The sequence below is a fragment of the Bufo bufo genome, chromosome 6, assembly GCF_905171765.1.
Source record: "Bufo bufo chromosome 6, aBufBuf1.1, whole genome shotgun sequence".
NCBI classification, from domain to species: domain Eukaryota; kingdom Metazoa; phylum Chordata; class Amphibia; order Anura; family Bufonidae; genus Bufo; species Bufo bufo.
Genome location: NC_053394.1, coordinates 167,321,534 through 167,341,372, shown reverse-complemented (window position 1 = coordinate 167,341,372; position 19,839 = coordinate 167,321,534). Strand labels below are relative to the sequence as shown.

Genomic DNA, 19,839 nt, shown 5'->3' with positions numbered 1-19,839 from the left:
CTCTCCCTGCTGCTCTGTGCTCTGTGCACAAAGCAGCAGGGAGCCGACTATGGTAGCATCCTGGCTGCCATGGCAACCGATCGGAGCCCCAGGATTACACTGCTGGGGCTCCGATCGGAAGCTGCCACTGCACCACCAATGAGAGGAGGTGAAGGGACTCTGTGGCCACTAATGATTTTAATACTGGGGGGGGGGGGGCACACTGCGCCACTAATGATAATTAACCTTTAATCCAGGAGGCGGGTACTGGCAGCAAATCAGCGGCAGTTAACCCCTCAGGTGCCGCACCTGAGGGGTTAACTGCCGCTGATCGCAGCTCCCTGTCAGAGGCAGGGTGCCGGCAATGTGATTCTGCTGCCGGCACCTGCCTTTTGTATTATGTGTTAAAGACGACATTTCGTCTTGGGCGCCGCTCTACATGTCCTGCTAACTTAACAAAGTCCGAACCCATAAAAAAGGTCCTCCTATCATTGGTGGCGCAGTGCGCCCGCCCCTCCTCCTCCCCTCTATCCCCATTGGTGGCAGCAGCAGCACAGGGGGAGGGAGAGACTGCTTCCTTCTCCCCTGTGCTGCTGAGGGAACATGAGCGCGCCGACAGCAGCGCGCTTATGTTCTGTGATACTAGACTGCGCAGCAGCGCAGGCCAGTATTGAAAAAATGGAAATCCCAGTATCGTATTGATACCGGGACAAAAGTATCGATTGGGTATCGAAATTTCGATACCCACAACAACTCTACTCTGCTCTGTGATAAATTCCCCCCATTGTGGTGTGGTCATGCAGTGCCGTTGTCATAGTCAACAATGGAATGTACAATAAATTCAGAAAGTCTTTCCACTTTCACTTTTTCTATATTTTATGCTGCAGCTTAGTGCTAAAATAAAAAAAAATCTAGTTTTTCCCCATCAGTCTGCACACAGTGCCACATAATAAGAAATCAAATTCGTTGCTTTATTATTGAAAAATAAAAACTAAACTCTTGCATTGACATACGTATTCAGACCCTTTACTCAGGACTTACCTGAAGCAACTTTGGCAGTGATTACAGCCTCCAGTCTTCTCAGGTATGATGCCACAAGGTTTGCTTGCCTGGACTTGGGGATTTTATGACATTCTTCTCTGCACATCCTCTCAAGCTCTGTCAGGTTGGGTGGGGACCGTCTGAAGATGTCTTTCCAGAGACGTTCAATTGGGTTCAAGTATAGGCTCTGGTTGGGTCACTCAAGGACATTCATAGAGTTGTCCCTAAGTCACTTCTGTGTTGTCTTGGCTGTGTGCTTAGGTTCATTGTCTTGTTGGAAGGTGAACCTTCTGCCCAGTGTGAGGTCCAGAGTGCCCTGGATCAGGTTTTCATTAACAATATCTCTGTACTTCGCTCCATTCATCTTTACCTCAATTCTAACCAACCTCCTTATCCCAGAATATCTCTGTACTTCGCTTCATTCAGCTTTACCTTAATTCTAACCAGCCTCCTTATCCCAGTCACTGAAAAATCCACCACCATGCTTTACTGTAGAGATGGCATTGAGCAGGTGGTGAGTGGTGCCTGGTTTCCTCCAAGCATGACTCTTAGAATTGAGGCCAAAAAGTTATTGGTTTCATCAGAGCAGCGAATCATGTTTGTCATAGTCTGCAAGGTGCTTTTTTTGCAAACTCCAGGCAGGCTTTCATATATCTTTTACTGAGGAGAGGCTTCTTTCTCGCCACTCTGCCATTAAGCCCAGATTGGTGGAGTGCTACATTGATTGCTGACTTTCTGGAAGTTTCCCCCATCTGCACACAGGATCTTTGGAGCGTAGCCAGATTGACCATTGGGTTCTTGGTCACCTCTCTTACCAAGGCCCTTCTTCCCCCAATTACTTAGTTAAGTGGAGCAGCCAGCTCTAGGAAGAGTCCTGGTTGTTCCAAACTTCTTTAATTTAAGAATTATGGAGGCCACTGTGCTCTTAGGAACTTTTAGTGCAGCAGAACATTTTGTACCCTTCTCCAGATCTGTGCCTCCACACTGTCCTGTCTCTGGGCTCTACAGGCAGATCTTTCCTCCTCATGGCTTGGTTTCTGCTCTGATAAGCATTGTCAACTGTGAGACATTATATAGACAGGGGTGTATCTTTCCAGATTATGTTCATTCAATTTAATTTACCCCAAGAGAAATGGGAAACCCCCAGAGCTAAATTTCTAGTCATTGCAATGGATCTGAAGGCCTCATGCACACGACAGTTGTTTTTCTCGGCCTCCGTTCCGTTTTTTTTTTTTTTTGCGGATAGGATGGGGACCCATTCATTTCAATGGGTCAGCAAAAAAATGCTGATAGTTCATCCGTTTGTGTTCCTCGTCCGTTGTCCGTATTTCCCTTCAGCAAAAAAAATAGTGCATGTCCTCCTTTTTTCACATTTGCAGACAAGGATAGGCATTTATTACAAGGGATCTGTGGAAAAAAACGGATCCTCCCAAAAAAACGGATGCCTCATCCGTTTTTTTTTGGCGGACGCACAATTTGCTGACGCAAAAAAACAACTGTCGTGTGCATGAGGCCGAATACTAATGTCCATGCGGAACTTTAGTTTTTCCTTTTCAATAAATTAGAAAAGATTTTGAACATTGGGTTTTCCTTTTGTCATTAAAGGGTTTCTATCACTTGGTATGACATAATTAGCTGTCAGACACTAGCGATCTGCTAGTGTCTGCTCTGGCCAACCATCCTACTATGATCACTTGTGGGGCAGCGGTTTTGCTAAAAAACTAACTTTTATAAATATGCTAATGAGCCTCTAGGTGCTATGTGGGCGTCATTAGCACCTAGAGGCTCCGTCTACCTTCATACACAGCCGCCGCCCAGCGCGTCCCTCCAGCCCGCCCATGTCCTCCTCCGTGTGACGCAGCGGACGAGTTCTCGTGCATGCGCCGTGCGCGGCTGTATTCGGCGCATTTAAGATCTCAGCTCGGAGCGGTCAGACATTCAATGCGCATGCGCGGCTGTATTCGGCGCATGCGCATTGAATGTCTGACCACTCCGAGCTGAGATCTCAAATGCGCCGAATACAGCCGCGCACGGCGCATGCGCGAGAACTCGTCCGCTGCGTCACACGGAGGAGGACATGGGCGGGCTGGAGGGACGCGCTGGGCGGCGGCTGTGTATGAAGGTAGACGGAGCCTCTAGGTGCTAATGACGCCCACATAGCACCTAGAGGCTCATTAGCATATTTATAAAAGTTAGTTTTTTAGCAAAACCGCTGCCCCACAAGTGATTATAGTAGGATGGTTGGCCAGAGCAGACACTAGCAGATCGCTAGTGTCTGACAGCTAATTATGTCATACCAAGTGATAGAAACCCTTTAACGTGTATTGAATGCAGAATGATAGGGGAAAACTTTATTTTTTAGAACAAGGCTGCAAGATAAAAGTTTAAAAAAGTGAAAAGGTCTGAAGACTTTCCAAATGCATTGTAGCTGCCTCCAGCTTTATAGGCAGGATTGTGATCCTGCTTGTGAGAGTAATGAGATGACTGCTGAGAAGTGATCTTTACATAACAGCAATTGTCAGTCTATAGAGGGCTTGAGTGGTCAGTGTGAATTTGTTTTTAATAGATAGTGATATTACAAAAAAATATACTGTATTAACAGTAGTTAATTTTCTGATGTATTTTTTTTAAAGGTTTTTATGGAGACAAACAGAAAACCTGGACCACACAGTCAATTTTTTGCATTTATATTCCTACAGTACAGACACATCTATGGTGAAGTCTTATAGTCTCTCCATAAGACATGGTCCTCTCTCTGAGCAACCCTCTAAGGATGGACATGGGCGAAACTAAAATATTCAAGAGTGTATTTAACCTCACTCGGGACATCATCTACCTACTGATTGGAGAGGTGGGCTGTTTTTGGGAATTATATCAAGTGACATCACACTTCTCTTTATTAACAAGTAAGAGTTTGATTAGATTTTGTAATCCTGGGAATATCTGTAGTTATATTGGAGTTTCCATAAACAGGACTATACAGTAGTGAAGATGACGTCTGGAGAGTTTGCTTCACCAGTCAGCCATCAAAGTGTGTCAGGAGAATGGAGCAGGACCCAGAGCTCCATCTTGGAGACTCCAACTCATTCACATATACATGATAGAATGAAAAAGCAGAAGATCCTAGAACTGACCAACAAGATCCTTGAGCTCCTGACTGGAGAGGTGAGCGCCGCTGGGAATGCTGTGTGTTTACGGTAATGCTAATGGATACAGTGCCTGATTGCTGACTGTATCTTTGTGTCAGGTTCCCATAAGGTGTCAGGATGTCAGTATCTATTTCTCCATGGAGGAGTGGGAGTATTTAGAAGGACACATGGATGTGTACATTAATATCATAATGGAGAACTACCAGACCCTCACGTCACCAGGTAGGAGAGGCGTCTGTATTTTAATGGAGCAATTTTAAAGGTCACCTAGTCTTCCCCATCCCCCACATATTGTAATCACATATAAACCATGTATTCAGTCACTGAGCTTGTGTTTGCAGCAGATGGATCCAGTAGGAGTAAAACATCAGAAAGGTTTCCGAATCTTCTCTGTTCCCAGGATTTTCCAGAGGAAAATCACAAGGTCCCACTGGATCATCAGGTATTTGGAGTTCAGGCCCTGCTGGCTTCCTTATATGATCTAATGCAGAACTTGGGTTCCTTATCACCATCTCTCATGTTGCTTATTTTTTTAAGATTTTTGAAGATTTCACTGGAATACAAGTTGGAGTTACAGAAGATGAAGAAGATACATTTGTGAGGGATGACCAGCAGCATAAGTTAGAAACCCCAGGTGAGTAAAGAGCCGGCCTCTCAGGACCATTAGGTCCAATAAGACTCCTCAAATGATGCGTGTTGGAACTGAAATGTAAGTTACATTGTTATTTAAAAATAAAAAAATGAAGTACTTCTGAATGACCCTTCTATTGTGCTATGGAAAACATCCCGCACATTGTTTTTCTGTATTTGTTAACTGCTGCTAGATGTTTAAAGGATGACTAAACCTTTACTGAAACAATGAGGCGCATCAGCTCTTCTCAGAATTCTCAGCACCTTTTACTTTTGACTGGTTCTGCTTGGCTTTTCCAGTGTATGGAGTATGGATCTGTACTCTGCACGCTGCAAAAGTTGAGCAGAGACGATGAAAGCTGAAGGTGCACTGCATATCTGTAGTTTCAGCAAACGTTTAGGTCCCATTTTTTACATTAGTCATGGGATAACCCCTTTAATACCCACTTCCTTTGTGAAAAGCCACATCTTTCTCGCTAAATCGAATAATTGCTTTCTTAAAGGGGTTTTCTGAGTGTTTAAATCTGGTCAGCGGGGGTCCGATTTCCATTCCGTTACCTCCGCCCCCACACACCGATTAGCTATTTGAAGGCGGCTGTAGTGAGCACTGCTGCCTCCTCGCAGCTTACCAAGCACAGCACTTTACATTGCGAGCGGCTGTATTTAGTATTGCAGCTCAGGTCCATTCACTTGAATAGGACTGAGCTGCACATAGGCCATGTGAGCGATGAATGTGACGTCCCTGGCCTAGGAAGAGGCCGCGGCACTAACAGATTAGGTATTGATGACCTATCCTAAGGATTGGTTTTCAATATTAAACACCTGGAAAATCACTTTACTAAATGTGCACTAGAGTTCTCGTCCAGTGTCATCAGTAAAGCTGCCCAATATTTTCAGTACTGGATGGACATCTTAGGCTTATACACTGCTCAAAAAAATAAAGGGAACACTTAAACAACACAATGTAACTCCAAGTCAATCACACTTCTGTGAAATCAAACTGTCCACTTAGGAAGCAACACTGAATGACAATCAATTTCACATGCTGTTGTGCAAATGGGATAGACAACAGGTGGAAATTATAGGCAATTAGCAAGACACCCCCAATAAAGGAGTGGTTCTGCAGGTGGTGACAACAGACCACTTCTCAGTTCCTATGCTTCCTGGCTGATGTTTTGGTCACTTTTGAATGCTGGTGGTGCTTTCACTCTAGTGGTAGCATGAGACGGAGTCTACAAGCCACACAAGTGGCTCAGGTAGTGCAGCTTATCCAGGATGGCACATCAATGCGAGCTGTGGCAAGAAGGTTCGCTGTGTCTGTCAGCGTAGTGTCCAGAGCATGGAGGCGCTACCAGGAGACAGGCCAGTACATCAGGAGACGTGGAGGAGGCCGTAGGAGGGCAACAACCCAGCAGCAGGACCACTACCTCCGCCTTTGTGCAAGGAGAAACAGGAGGAGCACTGCCAGAGCCCTGCAAAATGACCTCCAGCAGGCCACAAATGTGCATGTGTCTGCTCAAACGGTCAGAAACAGACTCCATGAGGGTGATATCAGGGCCCGACGTCCACAGGTGGGGGTTGTGCTTACAGCCCAACACCGTGCAAGACGTTTGGCATTTGCCAGAGAACACCAAGATTGGCAAATTCGCCACTGGCGCCCTGTGCTCTTCACAGATGAAAGCAGGTTCACACTGAGCACATGTGACAGACGTGACAGAGTCTGGAGACGCCGTGGAGAACGTTCTGCTGCCTGCAACATCCTCCAGCATGACCGATTTGGCATTGGGTCAGTAATGGTGTGGGGTGGCATTTCTTTGGAGGGCCGCACAGCCCTCCATGTGCTCGCCAGAGGTAGCCTGACTGCCATTAGGTACCGAGATGAGATCCTCAGACCCTTTGTGAGACCATATGCTGGTGCGGTTGGCCCTGGGTTCCTCCTAATGCAAGACAATGCTAGACCTCATGTGGCTGAAGTGTGTCAGCAGTTCCTGCAAGACGAAGGCATTGATGCTATGGACTGGCCCGCAAGACGAAGGCATTGATGCTATGGACTGGCCCGCCCGTTTCCCAGACCTGAATCTAATTGAGCACATCTGGGACATCATGTCTCGCTCTATCCACCAACGTCACGTTGCACCACAGACTGTCCAGGAGTTGGCAGATGCTTTAGTCCAGGTCTGGGAGGAGATCCCTCAGGAGACCGTCCGCCACCTCATCAGGAGCATGCACAGGAGTTGTAGGGAGGTCATACAGGCATGTGGAGGCCACACACACTACTGAGCCTCATTTTGACTTGTTTTAAGGACATTACATCAAAGTTGGATCAGCCTGTAGTGTTTTTTTCCACTTTAATTTTGAGTGTGACTCCAAATCCAGACCTCCATGGGTTGAAAAATTTGATTTCCATTTTTTTATTTTTGTGTGATTTTGTTGTCAGCACATTCAACTATGTAAAGAACAAAGTATTTCAGAAAAATATTTAATTAATTCAGATCTAGGATGTGTTATTTTTGTGTTCCTTTTATTTTTTTGAGCAGTGTATATTCTGGCACGTCAGACATTACCCATCAGGACGGCCACATGCTGTCATGTATGGCTGTATTAACACTTAGAAAATAAAGCATAATGTGAGATGTTTCTCTGAACATCTAGCACCTATACAGCTTTCCCCATTTCCCTCCCTGTATGTCCTCCTCATAATGCCACCGCACTGTAAAGAAGGTTATGTTCACATCTGCATAGTCAGTTCAGATATTTGATGAGAAATATTGTGCTGTATGAAATTCTATTTTGGTCAAAACAACGGACATCTCAGTAGAACCCGAAGGAACGCATTGTAAGTCATTGGTTCTGTCATGTGACAGATCTGGTTATGGAAACCACAATGTGTGAACAGAGCCTAACCCTTACAGACGCGTGACTTACATAAAAAGGCACATCTGTAACTTTTAGCTGAAACAGGGTCATCTATAGACACATGCCATTGGTACCTGTGGGTAAAACTGATTGTGTATAGTTCACAAAAAATGTCTCCCTTGTTCTTTTGTTTCTTAAATGTATTTATTGTTTACCCCTCTCTCAGGTTATAACAGGTCAGAATCTTCCAAGGTGAATTTTCCTCCTAGTGTTTTCCACAAGACTGCCACCTTCTTCCTGACCGACCCTCTAACTATGGAGAGCTACAAGATGATGACCGAAGGGGTACTAAACCTTTTCCTGGACATTTTCTGTCTGCTTACCAGAGAGGTGAGGGATTCTGAGAATGATCACATTATCTAACTTCAATCTGTTTGCTGTTCCATAACAAGTACAATTTTGCCAAACCCAAAAGTGGTTTTTAAATGGAGAAAAAAATTAATAGGCCCAGCACCATCAGGGTTAATAACCAGTATCTTTTTCTCGCTGGTATCATTGGGAGACACAGGACCGTGGGTATAGCTTGCTGCTGCCACTAGGAGGCGACACTAGGCTGAAAAAAGACTTAGCTCCTCCCCTGCAGGCTATACCCCCTCCAGCCTGGAGAGAGCATGTCAGTTTTTATCTTAGTGTCGTAGGAGGCAGACCTCCCTGCTTTATGCAGGGCGGCTTTCTTAGTTGATTCTTTTTTTTATTTTATATTTTTCCTTTTAGGTTGGGAAACAGAGTTGCCCAGCCTCTCTGTTATACCAGGGAGCAAGACCGGTGAGAAAATCCACCGCTTACCTCCCACAGAAGAAAAAGGTGGACCAGGGCAGCCTCGCTCCCCTGCTTCCCACCAGCCAAAGGGTCACCTAGGTCCACCAAAGAAGAAGACCCCCCGGCCATGTCAGACTCCTGCTACTCCGGTGCCAGCAGCTGAGGAGGTGACCCTGCTGGAAAAGCTGACCTGCCGGTCCACTAGGGAGGGTGAAGAGAGGAGGAGGAAGATGGTGTGAGTACACGGGACTAGGTAAGTAGGTTTAACCCTCTCCCTGCCTCCCTCCCTCTTTGGACCGGACTCCCTCTTCCCTCTCTCTCTTCGGCCAGGACACCGGGCTCCACTCTCCCCCCACTTTTTCTTTGGCAGACACCGGGCTCTAATTTTTGTGCCCAAGATTTCTGAGGGCATCCCTCCACTACCCCTCACGGCGCATAGGGGGTTAATGGCCACGTCCCACAGACACTGTCCGCACACAGCGGGTGGCCGTCTGGGCTGCTGCAGTCCGGACCTTTACTGCCAGCGGTCATGCAGGGAGAGGAGCGGAAAAGGCTTCCCGCTCCCCAGAGCTATTATCCACCCTTCTAGGAAGCAGGCGCCGTGCCTGCTGCTCCGGAAGGGTTAAACTCCGCAAAGGACAACTGGACCCTGGCTTCACTTGAGCCTACCTCCCTTCCCTTTCCGGTCCCAGCAGCTCCAAGTCGCTCTGTACTCCGGCCGGCCGGCAGTGGCATCCCGGTCGGCCATGCTCCACAACTTTAGGCCCCACTTCACGGCCTATTAGGCCTTGTCCGGTTATGGGGGGGGGCGCGGTCTGGTGCGAATCCTTCCCGCCTAGCCTCCCCCTCCCCCAGTAGCTCGCTGAGCCCTGCCCCCGGTCCTCCAGGAGGTTAATCCTTCCTGGCCAGCCACCGCTTTGAGGCTGGCACAGTATTATACTATCTCCGGTGCAAGGGGTTTTATTGCTGCACATTTTTACCCCTCTCTGCCTCTTGCCCACTTGAGGCTGGGCATCCATTTTAAAATAAATAAATAAAATAAAAACTAAAGTGCATCCCGGATAGAGGAGGACCTCTGTGGTTTCCCAATCCACCATCCTGAGTTGTTTGATTGATGAGCACCGACTGCGCAGGACCTTCCCACTCACCCTCTGAGGTCGTGTGGTTGATAAGCTCCGCCTGCGCACTTCAGTGGAGCATCTCTGGACCTTCCCAATCACCCTCAGGGGTCGTTTGGTTGATAAGCACCTCCGGTGCAATCCAATGGTGGACCCCCAGACCTTCCCAATCACCCTCCGGTGTCGCTTGGTTGATAAGCACTGCCTGCGCAATCCAATGGAGGACCACCGAACCTTCCCAATCACCCTCCGGGGTTGCTTGGTTGATGAGCGCTGCCTGCGCACTCCAGTGGAGCATCTCCGGACCTTCCCACTCACCCTCCAAGGTCGTTTGGTTGATAAGACACCGTCTACGCAGTCCGTTGAGTGAACCTCTGGAAGTTCCCATTCCACCCCCCGGGTAGTTTGGATGATAAATCCCACCAGGGCAGTCTGCGGCTGCCATGGACAAGACTCTGAGAGTCAAGATTGCACACAAGCGGACCAGAGCAGGATGTATTTCCTCCTCGGTCACTCCCGCACCCCCAACCTTCCTCCCCAGGGTCACGTTCAGACGCACCCTTCCTCCCTGGAGAGGTTCTGTCCGGGGGGGATCACTGATTTGGACTCTGTCATTACCCAGCGCAATCTTCCAAGTTTGCGTTCACGGTAGGCAGCAGTATTTGTCGTATGCATTGCTCCCTTCCTTAGGCGGAGTATCTGGATACAGTACTTGCCTTAGACATTACCTCCTTCCATAGGTGGACTAACGGCGCTAGCACGGGCTTCAGTGCCGGCGGTAGGTGTTCCCTCTTCTTTAGGTTGCGGAATTGCATTTCCATGGGTACAATACTTACCATATCCATTAGCCTCTTCCATAGGTGGCGTTATGGCACAGTGTTTCCCATATGCATTACCCCTCTCTAGTAATTGCACTCTCACCGGGTATAGGACTCGCGATATGCATACCCTTTTCCTTACGTGGCATAATCTCTCTGCCATTGGATTCAGTTCCTGCAGTATGCATCACCCCTTTCCTTAGGCGGGTTGCTTTCACTTCTTCGGGATACAGTTCTTGCCGTATGCGTTTTTCCCCCTTTAGGGCGGAATTTTTGCACTACCACTGAGGCAGTGCTCAACGTACGCATTGTCAAACTCCATTGGTGGTGTTCGATACGGTTCTGAAGGTTGCGCTACCCCCTTCCTTAAGTGGAATATTGCACTACCACTGGAGGTTATTTCTTCAGTCACATCGACATCTCCATGCTTACTGTTATTTTACCCTTTCGTTAGTGATAGATAACGGGTGGATAACTAAGCATCTTGAGATGCTGCACCTCCACTGTGCCAGGGCTCTAGATGCCTTAGCTGCTTTTGGGCCCTAGACTATTCATCTGGTAACTATGGATGCCTACAGTGGATACCGTGGCTATTTCCCCGTTGTGGCCCTTTTTCTTGCCGGTACTGGTTTGGGGCTTGAATATGTCATCCTCTGTCCTCTCGGAGTTACCCGGCAACACTTCAGTATCCTAGAGACCCACATCTCATTTGGTCATGGTATTTGTTCTCAACAAGGTGAAGGGCGTACTCCATTGCACATATTATTGTGATTCCGCTCCAGTGAGTCGAGGGTCGCACTGACTTAAGTTTAAGTTTTTACAGTGTGTTCTCCTCCGCATGTGCACCTTTTACGCTGGTGCTAAGGGTCGTAGCTGTTGCAGTGGGGTGTCCCCCCTCAGGTAGAGCTTCTTCCCTGACACTAGCTTGACAGTTGCTCCTGTTCGGCGCCCTTGTCTGGTGGGGTGCTTTAGACTAGCTCTACTTAACTGGGGCAGTAGGGTTCCATGACTTATACTGCAAGTCCTCAGACCTTCCCCTCAGCATTGATGGGACATGCTGTGACTAAAATGACACGAGGGGTCTTTACGTTGTCACGACATACTAGGGTTCTTCCTCCACAGCTCCTTCGTTTGGTGGCGGATTCTTCTAGCGCCGCATTCGGTGGCCTCTGCGTGTGGCCCCCTCCTCAGCTGGAATGTGATGCTAGCAATATACTTGTGGTTCCCCTTGCATGGGTTCCTTCTTAGGTGGAGGATGGCACCACCACTATTATCCTGTGGCTTCTTCTGTATAGTGGCAGTCCCAGATGGGGAATGAGCTTTGCCCTGACTTTTTTTCTCCTTTCATCTTTTTCCTTCTCTGGCTCCGGGTTCACGGTCACCCCGCAAGCCTTGGTGGCTCCTACGTTACTACTTTCCCCTCATCTGCATTGGCACGGGGTATTGGTTCTGGTCCCGGCTGGTGGACTGTGACGCCTCCACACCCTCCTTCTACAGGTGAATCCTTCCTATTGATTCTGGGTGTGCTACCTGTATCTGTAATTATCTCTCTTACGGCATGAGTAATGTCTGTCATGTCAGTCCGATGGTGATCATACCTTTTCACTACCCATTCTGTGGGTAGACTACGACACTCACCACGCCAGGCGGAGCGGGGGTCCTGTCATGCCTTAACACCGCTGATGGACGTTTAGTTCCTGGAACGGAACACCTTTTCTATTTCTTCTTCCTCCTCAAGCCGCTGGTTGCTTGTCTCTCCCTTCTATCTACCTGACCAGTAGCCATGCGTGGCACTGCTCTGGACTCCCCTCATCATTTTTTTCCTATCTGACCAGTGTTCTCTGGTACGGGTGGGGCGTTGGACGTCGTCATCGCACTCCATCCAGAAGGGGTTTTTCTCTTATCTTGGCCTAGTCGAAATTTTCGTTGAGCGGAGTTGCCACGCTGTCAATATATGGTCACTGGCGGAGCTCCTCATTGTCGGCAGTTCTCGCTCCGGCTTTACTCTACCTATCTCACATGTATTGGTTCCTTGGCCTGCGGTGGGGCGTGTCTGATTCAGGCATTTTTCTCTATGGGTTATCAACCAGCTTTTCAGTCTCCCTGCAAGCCTCTTCGGCTCTGGGGGCATCGGTCTGCCAATCGACAGCTTCTGTGGAGCGTCTCTCTTGCAGAGGGGTATCCTGTGGTCTGGGATTTTGGTTCTGCATCCAGAGTTAGGGCCAAGTACCTGGTTTCGTCCAGAAGACCGATGGGTCGTTTGGTGGCGTTTCATTGAGGAACATGACCCCTCTCTGCAAATCTTCCCCTCCCTGCAAATCTTCCCCTCCCTGCAAATCTTCCCCTCCTTTTTATTTCTGGGAAGGTGGCATTCCTGGGGGCAGGCTTTTCTGCCCAACGAATTTGGGAGTTGGGAGCGCTTTTCTTGTACGTCGCATAAGGCAGTGCTCCGCCCATTACCTTCTTTTTTGCTGAAGGTAGTCGCCGCCTTCCACGTCGACAGGACATTGTTTTCCCTTCTTTTTCCTTCTCCCTCGAGAGAGAGTGAGCTCTCCATCAGAATAAATTCGAGTTCGGAGGTTTGCTTGTCCATGACTAGCTCTTTCCGCCGTGCGGATTTTTACCTGGTCATTCCTGGAGGTCCTTGGAAGGGCTCGATGGTCTCCAAGGGGTGTTCCAGGTGGATCTGTGGCGGCTGCTTAGGCATTCCGCTCCCGTGGCAAGGCACTGCCCAGTGGAGTTCGAGACATCTGATCAGCGGTCAGCTCTTCGTGAGATACATGTTTCACCCTGCATCAGCTTCGCGGTTGTATAAAGCAGCGCCTTGGTCTTCCTAGCGCACGTTCACCAAGTTTTTTTGCCAGGTGCTTCCTAGGCATCGCCAGTGCTGCTCTGGGCCGCCGGGTCTCGCAGGCAGCAGTGCATTAAGCATTCTCGAGAGTGCTATTTCCATGGGCGTGGATTTTTTTCCCTCCCCGTGGACTGCTTTAGGACGTCCCACGGTCCTGTGTCCCCCAATGATACCAGCGAGAAAAATAGATTTTTGTGAAACTCACCTGTAAAATATTTCTCGCGTGGTTCATTGGGGGACACAGCACCCACCTGGTTGCCATTCGGGTGTTTAGCGGGTTTGCTTCCCCTGGCGTTTGTTGCATTCTCTTTTACATATGTTTTCTACTGCTCCTACTGCTTGAGCACAAACTGACATGCTCTCTCCGGGCTGGAGGGGGTATAGCCTGCAGGGGAGAAGCTTTTTTCAGCCTAGTGTTGCTTCCTAGTGGCAGCAGCAAGCTATACCCACGGTCCTGTGTCCCCCAATGAACCACGCGAGAAAGAGCTTTTACAGGTGAGTTTCACAAAAATCTTGTTATTTCAGATGTGTAAAACCTTTTTTTAGCTACCATGTACTGTCAAGTTTTTAAACATTTAAAACAACAATATTGGATTTTAAAAGTGATGGTACAGGTCATATGAAAATTTTCCTTTACTGTACATGTTGCCATTTGTAGTCGCTATAACCTGGACTGCCGACAACCTGGAGAAGCATATCCACAGTGGGTTAGCTGTTCCAATTTTTGTATACATTTGGTTGATCTTAATGGGGTTTTCTAGGAATTCTTCTACATTTTTATTATCTTCCCTAATTTGCAGGTCCTCACATTTGCCTGCTCCCAGCTGCCCTGGTCTTGCAGTCTGGCTTCTGTTCGATCATCTTCTGGGTCTTGGCTTGTTTACTTCTGGCTGAGGTGCGGACGTGCTCACTTACGCCACTGCAGCCAATGACTGCTTTCAGTGGTATACAAAAAGAAAGAACAAATGGGTTGAAAGCAGTGGGTTCTGGAGGTTAACCCACCGGGTAAAACCCGTTCTATAACCCACCCAAGAGCGCCAATTTTCTAGATATTAATTGTACCTTTATGTTATGAAGTGACTCGTTCACTCACCCCGTTTCGGGCAAAATGATCAAAATTAAACAATATCTAACATGTGATTCGTCCCATGTTATTTATTTATTGACTTGTCCTTGTCACCTCCTATACATAGGTGAAACTACTTGGGACTTAAAAACCTGACTCAACCAACATAGATATCCATTAGGAAACAAAAAATGGATCTTCCAGTATCATAACACTTCACTGAGGCGAAACATTCAGAAAGGGATTTACGGTTTAGAATTTTGGAACAGATACCTTCTCTAAGACTAGGTGGTGATAGGACCAAATTATTAAAGGGAAGAGAACTTTTCTGGATTTACACATTAGAAACTCTGAAGCCACAGAGTCTAAATGTAGAGTTTAGGGTCATTTAGTCACCAGTCATGCATGTTTTTTACCTGTGCCTTTTCGTGTGGAAAACAACATGTGCTCCTTTTTTTTGTCGGACAGCAATCATTGATTCTATTGTCAGGAATGGTCACGTTTGGTGAAGACTGGAGGGACTATGCAGGCGATCCGCTATTATAGCAGAACGCAGTATATTTGTATTGTTGGGATACCACTTTTATGGAACCATGATCATGGACACCCCTGTCTCTGACTCGGTGCCTCCCTTGCCCCCCAATGGGGCTTGGGTGACACTGACTCACGACGGGTTGGTTTGTCCACAATTCTAATAGCATATTATGTATTGCTCTGACTCAGTTCATCCGTGACTTTCCCTTGCATGTAGAGGGATCCGGGGTCACATCACTGTGACACCCTGATGCCCATCCCTATGACTGTGGGATTATGACATGGAGCAGATATGCTGACAGGTCTGGGCAGGGAGGTATGTGCGGTTTGACACTCCGTGATGCCCCCCTGGTACAGACATTCCGGCACGGAGACTGGTGGTCGCCCTCTGGTCCTCCGTTTGCAGATCGGCTTTTGTCTGCTTATACTGTGGAGCTTTTAACACATTTAGTGTGTCTTTGTGATTCTGTATAAGGAACTTGCTGGCCTGTTTGGGCATGAGCATGCGCCCTGTACGAAAGATAGACAGCGGCCACCTTTACTGTGGTTCCCACATCTTCTCACATTGTCACGTGTCTCGTGAGAGCACGCGTAGCGGCGCATGCTCAGACCGCTCTTCCGGACGCCAAGCAGACTCCACTGTGTCTCCACGATTCAACGTGACTGATCCAATGTTTTTTTAAGGTTTTAATGAATTTGATATTGATTCCCACTGTGCACTTTTTATATATTTATTGATAATTATGTATTCACATTGATATCATTACTGTGTTGATCACGTTATGCACTTTATTAGATGATGTTCACAATTATTTTAGGTATGATCATGGCCACAGATGAATTATGTTTTTATTGTTGCTATATCTTGATGCATTTGCACTTTATTACTTAATTATGGATTTGTGATTTTGTAAAGTGCTTGCACTATTTATGTATGTCACTGTGCACATGTTACTCAGCTAGACAAAGGCTCCAATGAGAGAGCTGAAACGTTGCTGCTAGATGGGTGAATAAACCATCCACTATTTCATCACAAATTTGTAGTGCTGCCTTTTTTCTTCTCTATGCATTTGGGACCTCGGTCACAGGCCCCCACAAGGAATTGCACCCGCGTTTATTGTGTGCTGCTTTTTTATTTTCTTTTTCTATTACTAGAATACAGCTATACAGGCCAGCACTGTATTGATATATTGTAAATAGTGTTCCATGATGGCTATTTAGCCATCACAGAACACAATAAGCGATTTATTGATTGGCAGTTATAGTCACCCAGGGCGACTTAAAAAAAAAAAAGTAAAAAAAAAAAAAGATGAAAGTTCAAATCACCTGTTTCCCCAAAATTAAAAAATACACATTGTGGGCATTGCCACATGTGAAAATGCCTGTACTATTAAAATATGACAATATTTATCCCATATGGCGTAATGGGAAAAAATAAAACATTTTTGTCACTTCAACTCCCTCCAAAAATGTAATAAAAATGTAAGTGATCAAAAAGTGGCACACACTTCATAGTATCACTGAAAAGTACACAAAAAATGAACCCTCACTCTGCTCCGTACACATAACTACAAAAAATTTATAAGGGTCAGAATATGGCGATGAAATTAAAAAATAATTATGTTTCATGTTGTTTTTTTCAGTATTAAAACACAAGAAAAACTATACAAGTGTGGTATTGTAATTGTACCGACCTCGAGAATGAAGGTAACAGGTCAATTTTAAAGCGTAGGGAATGCAGTAACCTCCCCATAAAACAGTGGTACAGTTGCTTTTTTTTTCCAGCTCCCCACTACATCATATGCAATATTAAATAGTACCATTAGAAAGTACAGCTTGTCCCGCAAAAAATAAGCCCTTATACGGCAACATAAACAGAAAAATAATGGCTCTGGGAAGGCGGGGAGTGAAAAATGAAAATGCAAAAAAACTGAAAATCGCGAGGTCCTTTAAAGGTTAAGGAGAGGTTTAATATAAAGAAAGCAGTAACAAGTCGTCGGTCTGCTGCTGCATTGTTAGTTATTCCATATGGGTCTGTATATTGTTAGGCATTTTTGGATACTTATTGTCTGAGTCCTTATGTTCACTTTACTAACCCTTTTTTGGGTGAGTTTGTGGAAGCACTGATGCACTTTAACTGTCTGTTTGCATATTGATTTTCTAATGCATTTTGAGATTTTTTTTTCCCTTAATGCCTCATTCACACGTCAGTGTTTGGTCAGTGATTTCCATCAGTGATTTTGAGCCAAAACCAGGTCCGGCTCTAAACACAGAACAGGAGCAGATCTTTCCCTTATGTCTGTGGAGGCTCCAATCTTGGTTTCGGCTCACAGTCAGGGCTCATTCAGACGGCCATAGTGTTTTGTGGTTCGCAAATTGTGTATCCACAAAACACGGATACCAGCCGTTTGCGTTCCACATTTTGTGGACTGCACATGGCCGGCCCTATAATAGAAATTACTTTTCTTGTCCACACGAAGAATAGGACATGCGCTATCTTTTTTGCGGGACCGTGGAATGGAACTACGAATGCAGACAGCACACGGTGTGCTGTCCTCATCTTTTGCGTCCCCATTGAAATGTCTGAATGAGCCCTCACTGAGGGAAATCGCTGACCAAAACACTGACATGTGAATGAGGCTTAATACTGGCTCCTTCTCATATATACCATTATATGTATGTGGACTTTTTAATTACAATCCTTGGGATTCTTGGATTTGATCTGAACCTGATGCACTTGTATAATCGTTCTTTGATAACAATAATATGCAGTATAATTATTGGTTTTAATCAGTTTTTATATGGATGTTGTATATTATTTATTATATGTTCTAATAACATTTTTGTGGTGTATATATTAGGCTACTTTCACACTTATGTTTGGATCTGCACAGACGGATCCGTTCAGATAATACAACCGTCTGCATCCGTTCAGAACGGATCCGTTTGTAGTATCTTTAACATAGCCAAGATGGATCCGTCTTGAACACCATTTAAAGTCAATGGAGGACGGATCCGTTTTCTATTGTGCCAGATTGTGTCATAGAAAACGGATCCGTCCCCATTGACTTACATTGTGTGTCAGAACGGATCCGTTTGGCTCAGTTTCGTCAAACGGACACCAAAACGCTGCAAGCAGTGCATTGGTGTCCGCCTCCAGAGCGGAATGGAGACGGAACGGAGGCAAACTGATGCATTCTGAGCGGATCCTTTTCCATTCAGAATGCATTAGTGCAAACTTAATCCGTTTTGGACTGCTTGTGAGAGCCCTGAACGGATCTCACAAATGGAAAGCCAAAACGCTAGTGTGAAAGTAGACTTACTATTTGTTATTCATTCTGATATTATGTAGAAACAACATTTCATTTGTAGGTTTAATTAATATAAAGAAAGGACCTATTCGTTTTTCTTTCTTATCTGTTCCTGTGTTTGGCAAAAAACACTGCAGTGAAAAATGGAATTTCCACCTAAAATACAGGGATTAGTAGGACAAAAAATAAAATTTATATCTTTTTAAGTAAACGAGAAATAATGAACATTGACAATAGCTCTGACATCTGATACACTAGTATAGGGATACTTTTAGGTTCTAGGTCACATAATCTTTAACACAGGGGTATAAGTGAAGTGATGCCAGGTTCTGGCAATGTGCATGATGATGTTAATCACTATCTCTCCATACATAGGATTTCAAAGTGGTGAAGAAGACATCTCTTGAGGGTTTGAGCCCCAGCGGCCATCCCCATGTGTCAGGAGAACTGAGCCGGAATCAGAGCCCAATCGCAGAACCTGCATCTCACTCACCACTACATGAGACAGACTGTAAGCAGAAGATCCTAGAACTCACCTACAAGATCATTGAGCTGCTGACTGGAGAGGTGAGCGCTGCTGGGAATGTTGGGATATTATGCAGTAATACAAGGGATATCTGGATGATGTCTGTATCATTCTGTGACAGGTTCCTATGAGGTGTGAAGATATTATAATCTATTTCTCAATAGAGGAGTGGGAGTATTTGGCAGGACACAGTGATCTGTATAAGGATGTTATTTTGAGCCACTGCCCGTCTACATTACCGGGTAAGAGAAGACTTTCACTCAGTAAAGAAGCAGATTTAAGGGTAATCCAGATACCTCCATCATCTGATCATTAATATAAAGGATTTGTTCAGACACTGTGTGTATCCTACAGATGGATCCAGTGAAATAAATCCACCAGAAATCTGTCCCAATCGGCTATATTCACAGAACTGTCCAGAGGAAAATCATTGTGTCTCAAAGGTAGATGGAGCTGAGTCATCCTAAACTTTATATGATCTGTAGAGCAGCTGCTTGGAGCTGAGTTTCAGCTTCTACTTCTGCCTATTGATTTGTTTTGGGTGTTTTTTTATTCCTAATGTTTACCCAGACCTTAGTCTATCACACATGAAGTTTTTGATCCTGTTTTAGAATGAAAGGACTGCAAAATTAACTTCAGACTTTTGCTCATAAAACTACAACTAAAACAGCATCAAAAACTGCGTGTGTAATTCCAGCGTCAAACTTTTGTGTCTAAATAGAATTTAATTTTTTTCCACATCTTGGATTAGAGTGAAGATATTATTGATGTTAAAGTTGAAATTATAGAAGAAGAAGAAGAAATGTTTGTCAATTGTGATGAGCAGTCAGTGGAGGAGAAAATTCCTACAGATATTAGCGCTGGTGAGTAATAACCTAAATACTGGATGACAACATGAGGCTTAAAAGAAAGCTGAGAGGTCTTAAAAATCCTTTTGTTTTTGGGTCAAACTTTACAAAGAGTGTGTTATCTATGAAGCTGTATGATAGAGACATTTCTTATCATATTATTTTCACATTGCCCCTTAGGCCTGGTTCACACGTCATTGTTTGATCAGTGATTTCCATCAGCTATTGTGAGCCAAAACCTGAAGTGTCTGTGAAGGTTCTCATTTATCCAGGTCATGGTATATCTGTAAAGA

The 19,839-nt window shown here is 45.7% G+C and overlaps 3 protein-coding genes across 5 annotated transcripts in view; 1 reads left to right on the top strand and 2 right to left on the bottom strand.

The window, feature by feature from the left end:
• Positions 1–1,143, bottom strand: part of LOC121004114 (zinc finger protein 566-like) — a 422,297-nt gene extending 421,154 nt beyond the window's left edge. The window contains exon 1 of the mRNA XM_040436239.1: positions 1,021–1,143. The gene's annotated coding sequence lies outside the window, so the exon portion shown is untranslated. The remainder of the gene's footprint in view (positions 1–1,020) is intronic.
• Positions 1–19,839, bottom strand: part of LOC121004097 (gastrula zinc finger protein XlCGF26.1-like) — a 705,032-nt gene that overhangs the window by 186,795 nt on the left and 498,398 nt on the right. The gene's annotated exons all lie outside the window — the stretch shown is intronic.
• Positions 1–19,839, top strand: part of LOC121004092 (zinc finger protein 420-like) — a 66,922-nt gene that overhangs the window by 20,183 nt on the left and 26,900 nt on the right. The window contains exons 2-11 of one of the 3 annotated variants that reach the window (XM_040436178.1): positions 3,720–3,871; positions 3,994–4,185; positions 4,268–4,391; positions 4,514–4,611; positions 4,707–4,803; positions 7,882–8,045; positions 18,548–18,739; positions 18,820–18,940; positions 19,053–19,141; positions 19,450–19,561. In XM_040436178.1, the coding sequence (XP_040292112.1) occupies positions 3,764–3,871; positions 3,994–4,185; positions 4,268–4,391; positions 4,514–4,611; positions 4,707–4,803; positions 7,882–8,045; positions 18,548–18,739; positions 18,820–18,940; positions 19,053–19,141; positions 19,450–19,561 (1,297 nt within the window). In that variant the 5' untranslated portion in view covers positions 3,720–3,763. Of the gene's footprint in view, positions 1–3,719; positions 3,927–3,993; positions 4,186–4,267; positions 4,392–4,510; positions 4,612–4,706; positions 4,804–7,881; positions 8,046–18,547; positions 18,740–18,819; positions 18,941–19,052; positions 19,142–19,449; positions 19,562–19,839 lie in introns of all 3 variants that reach the window. The other 2 variants (XM_040436177.1, XM_040436179.1) reach the window with 2 other exon arrangements.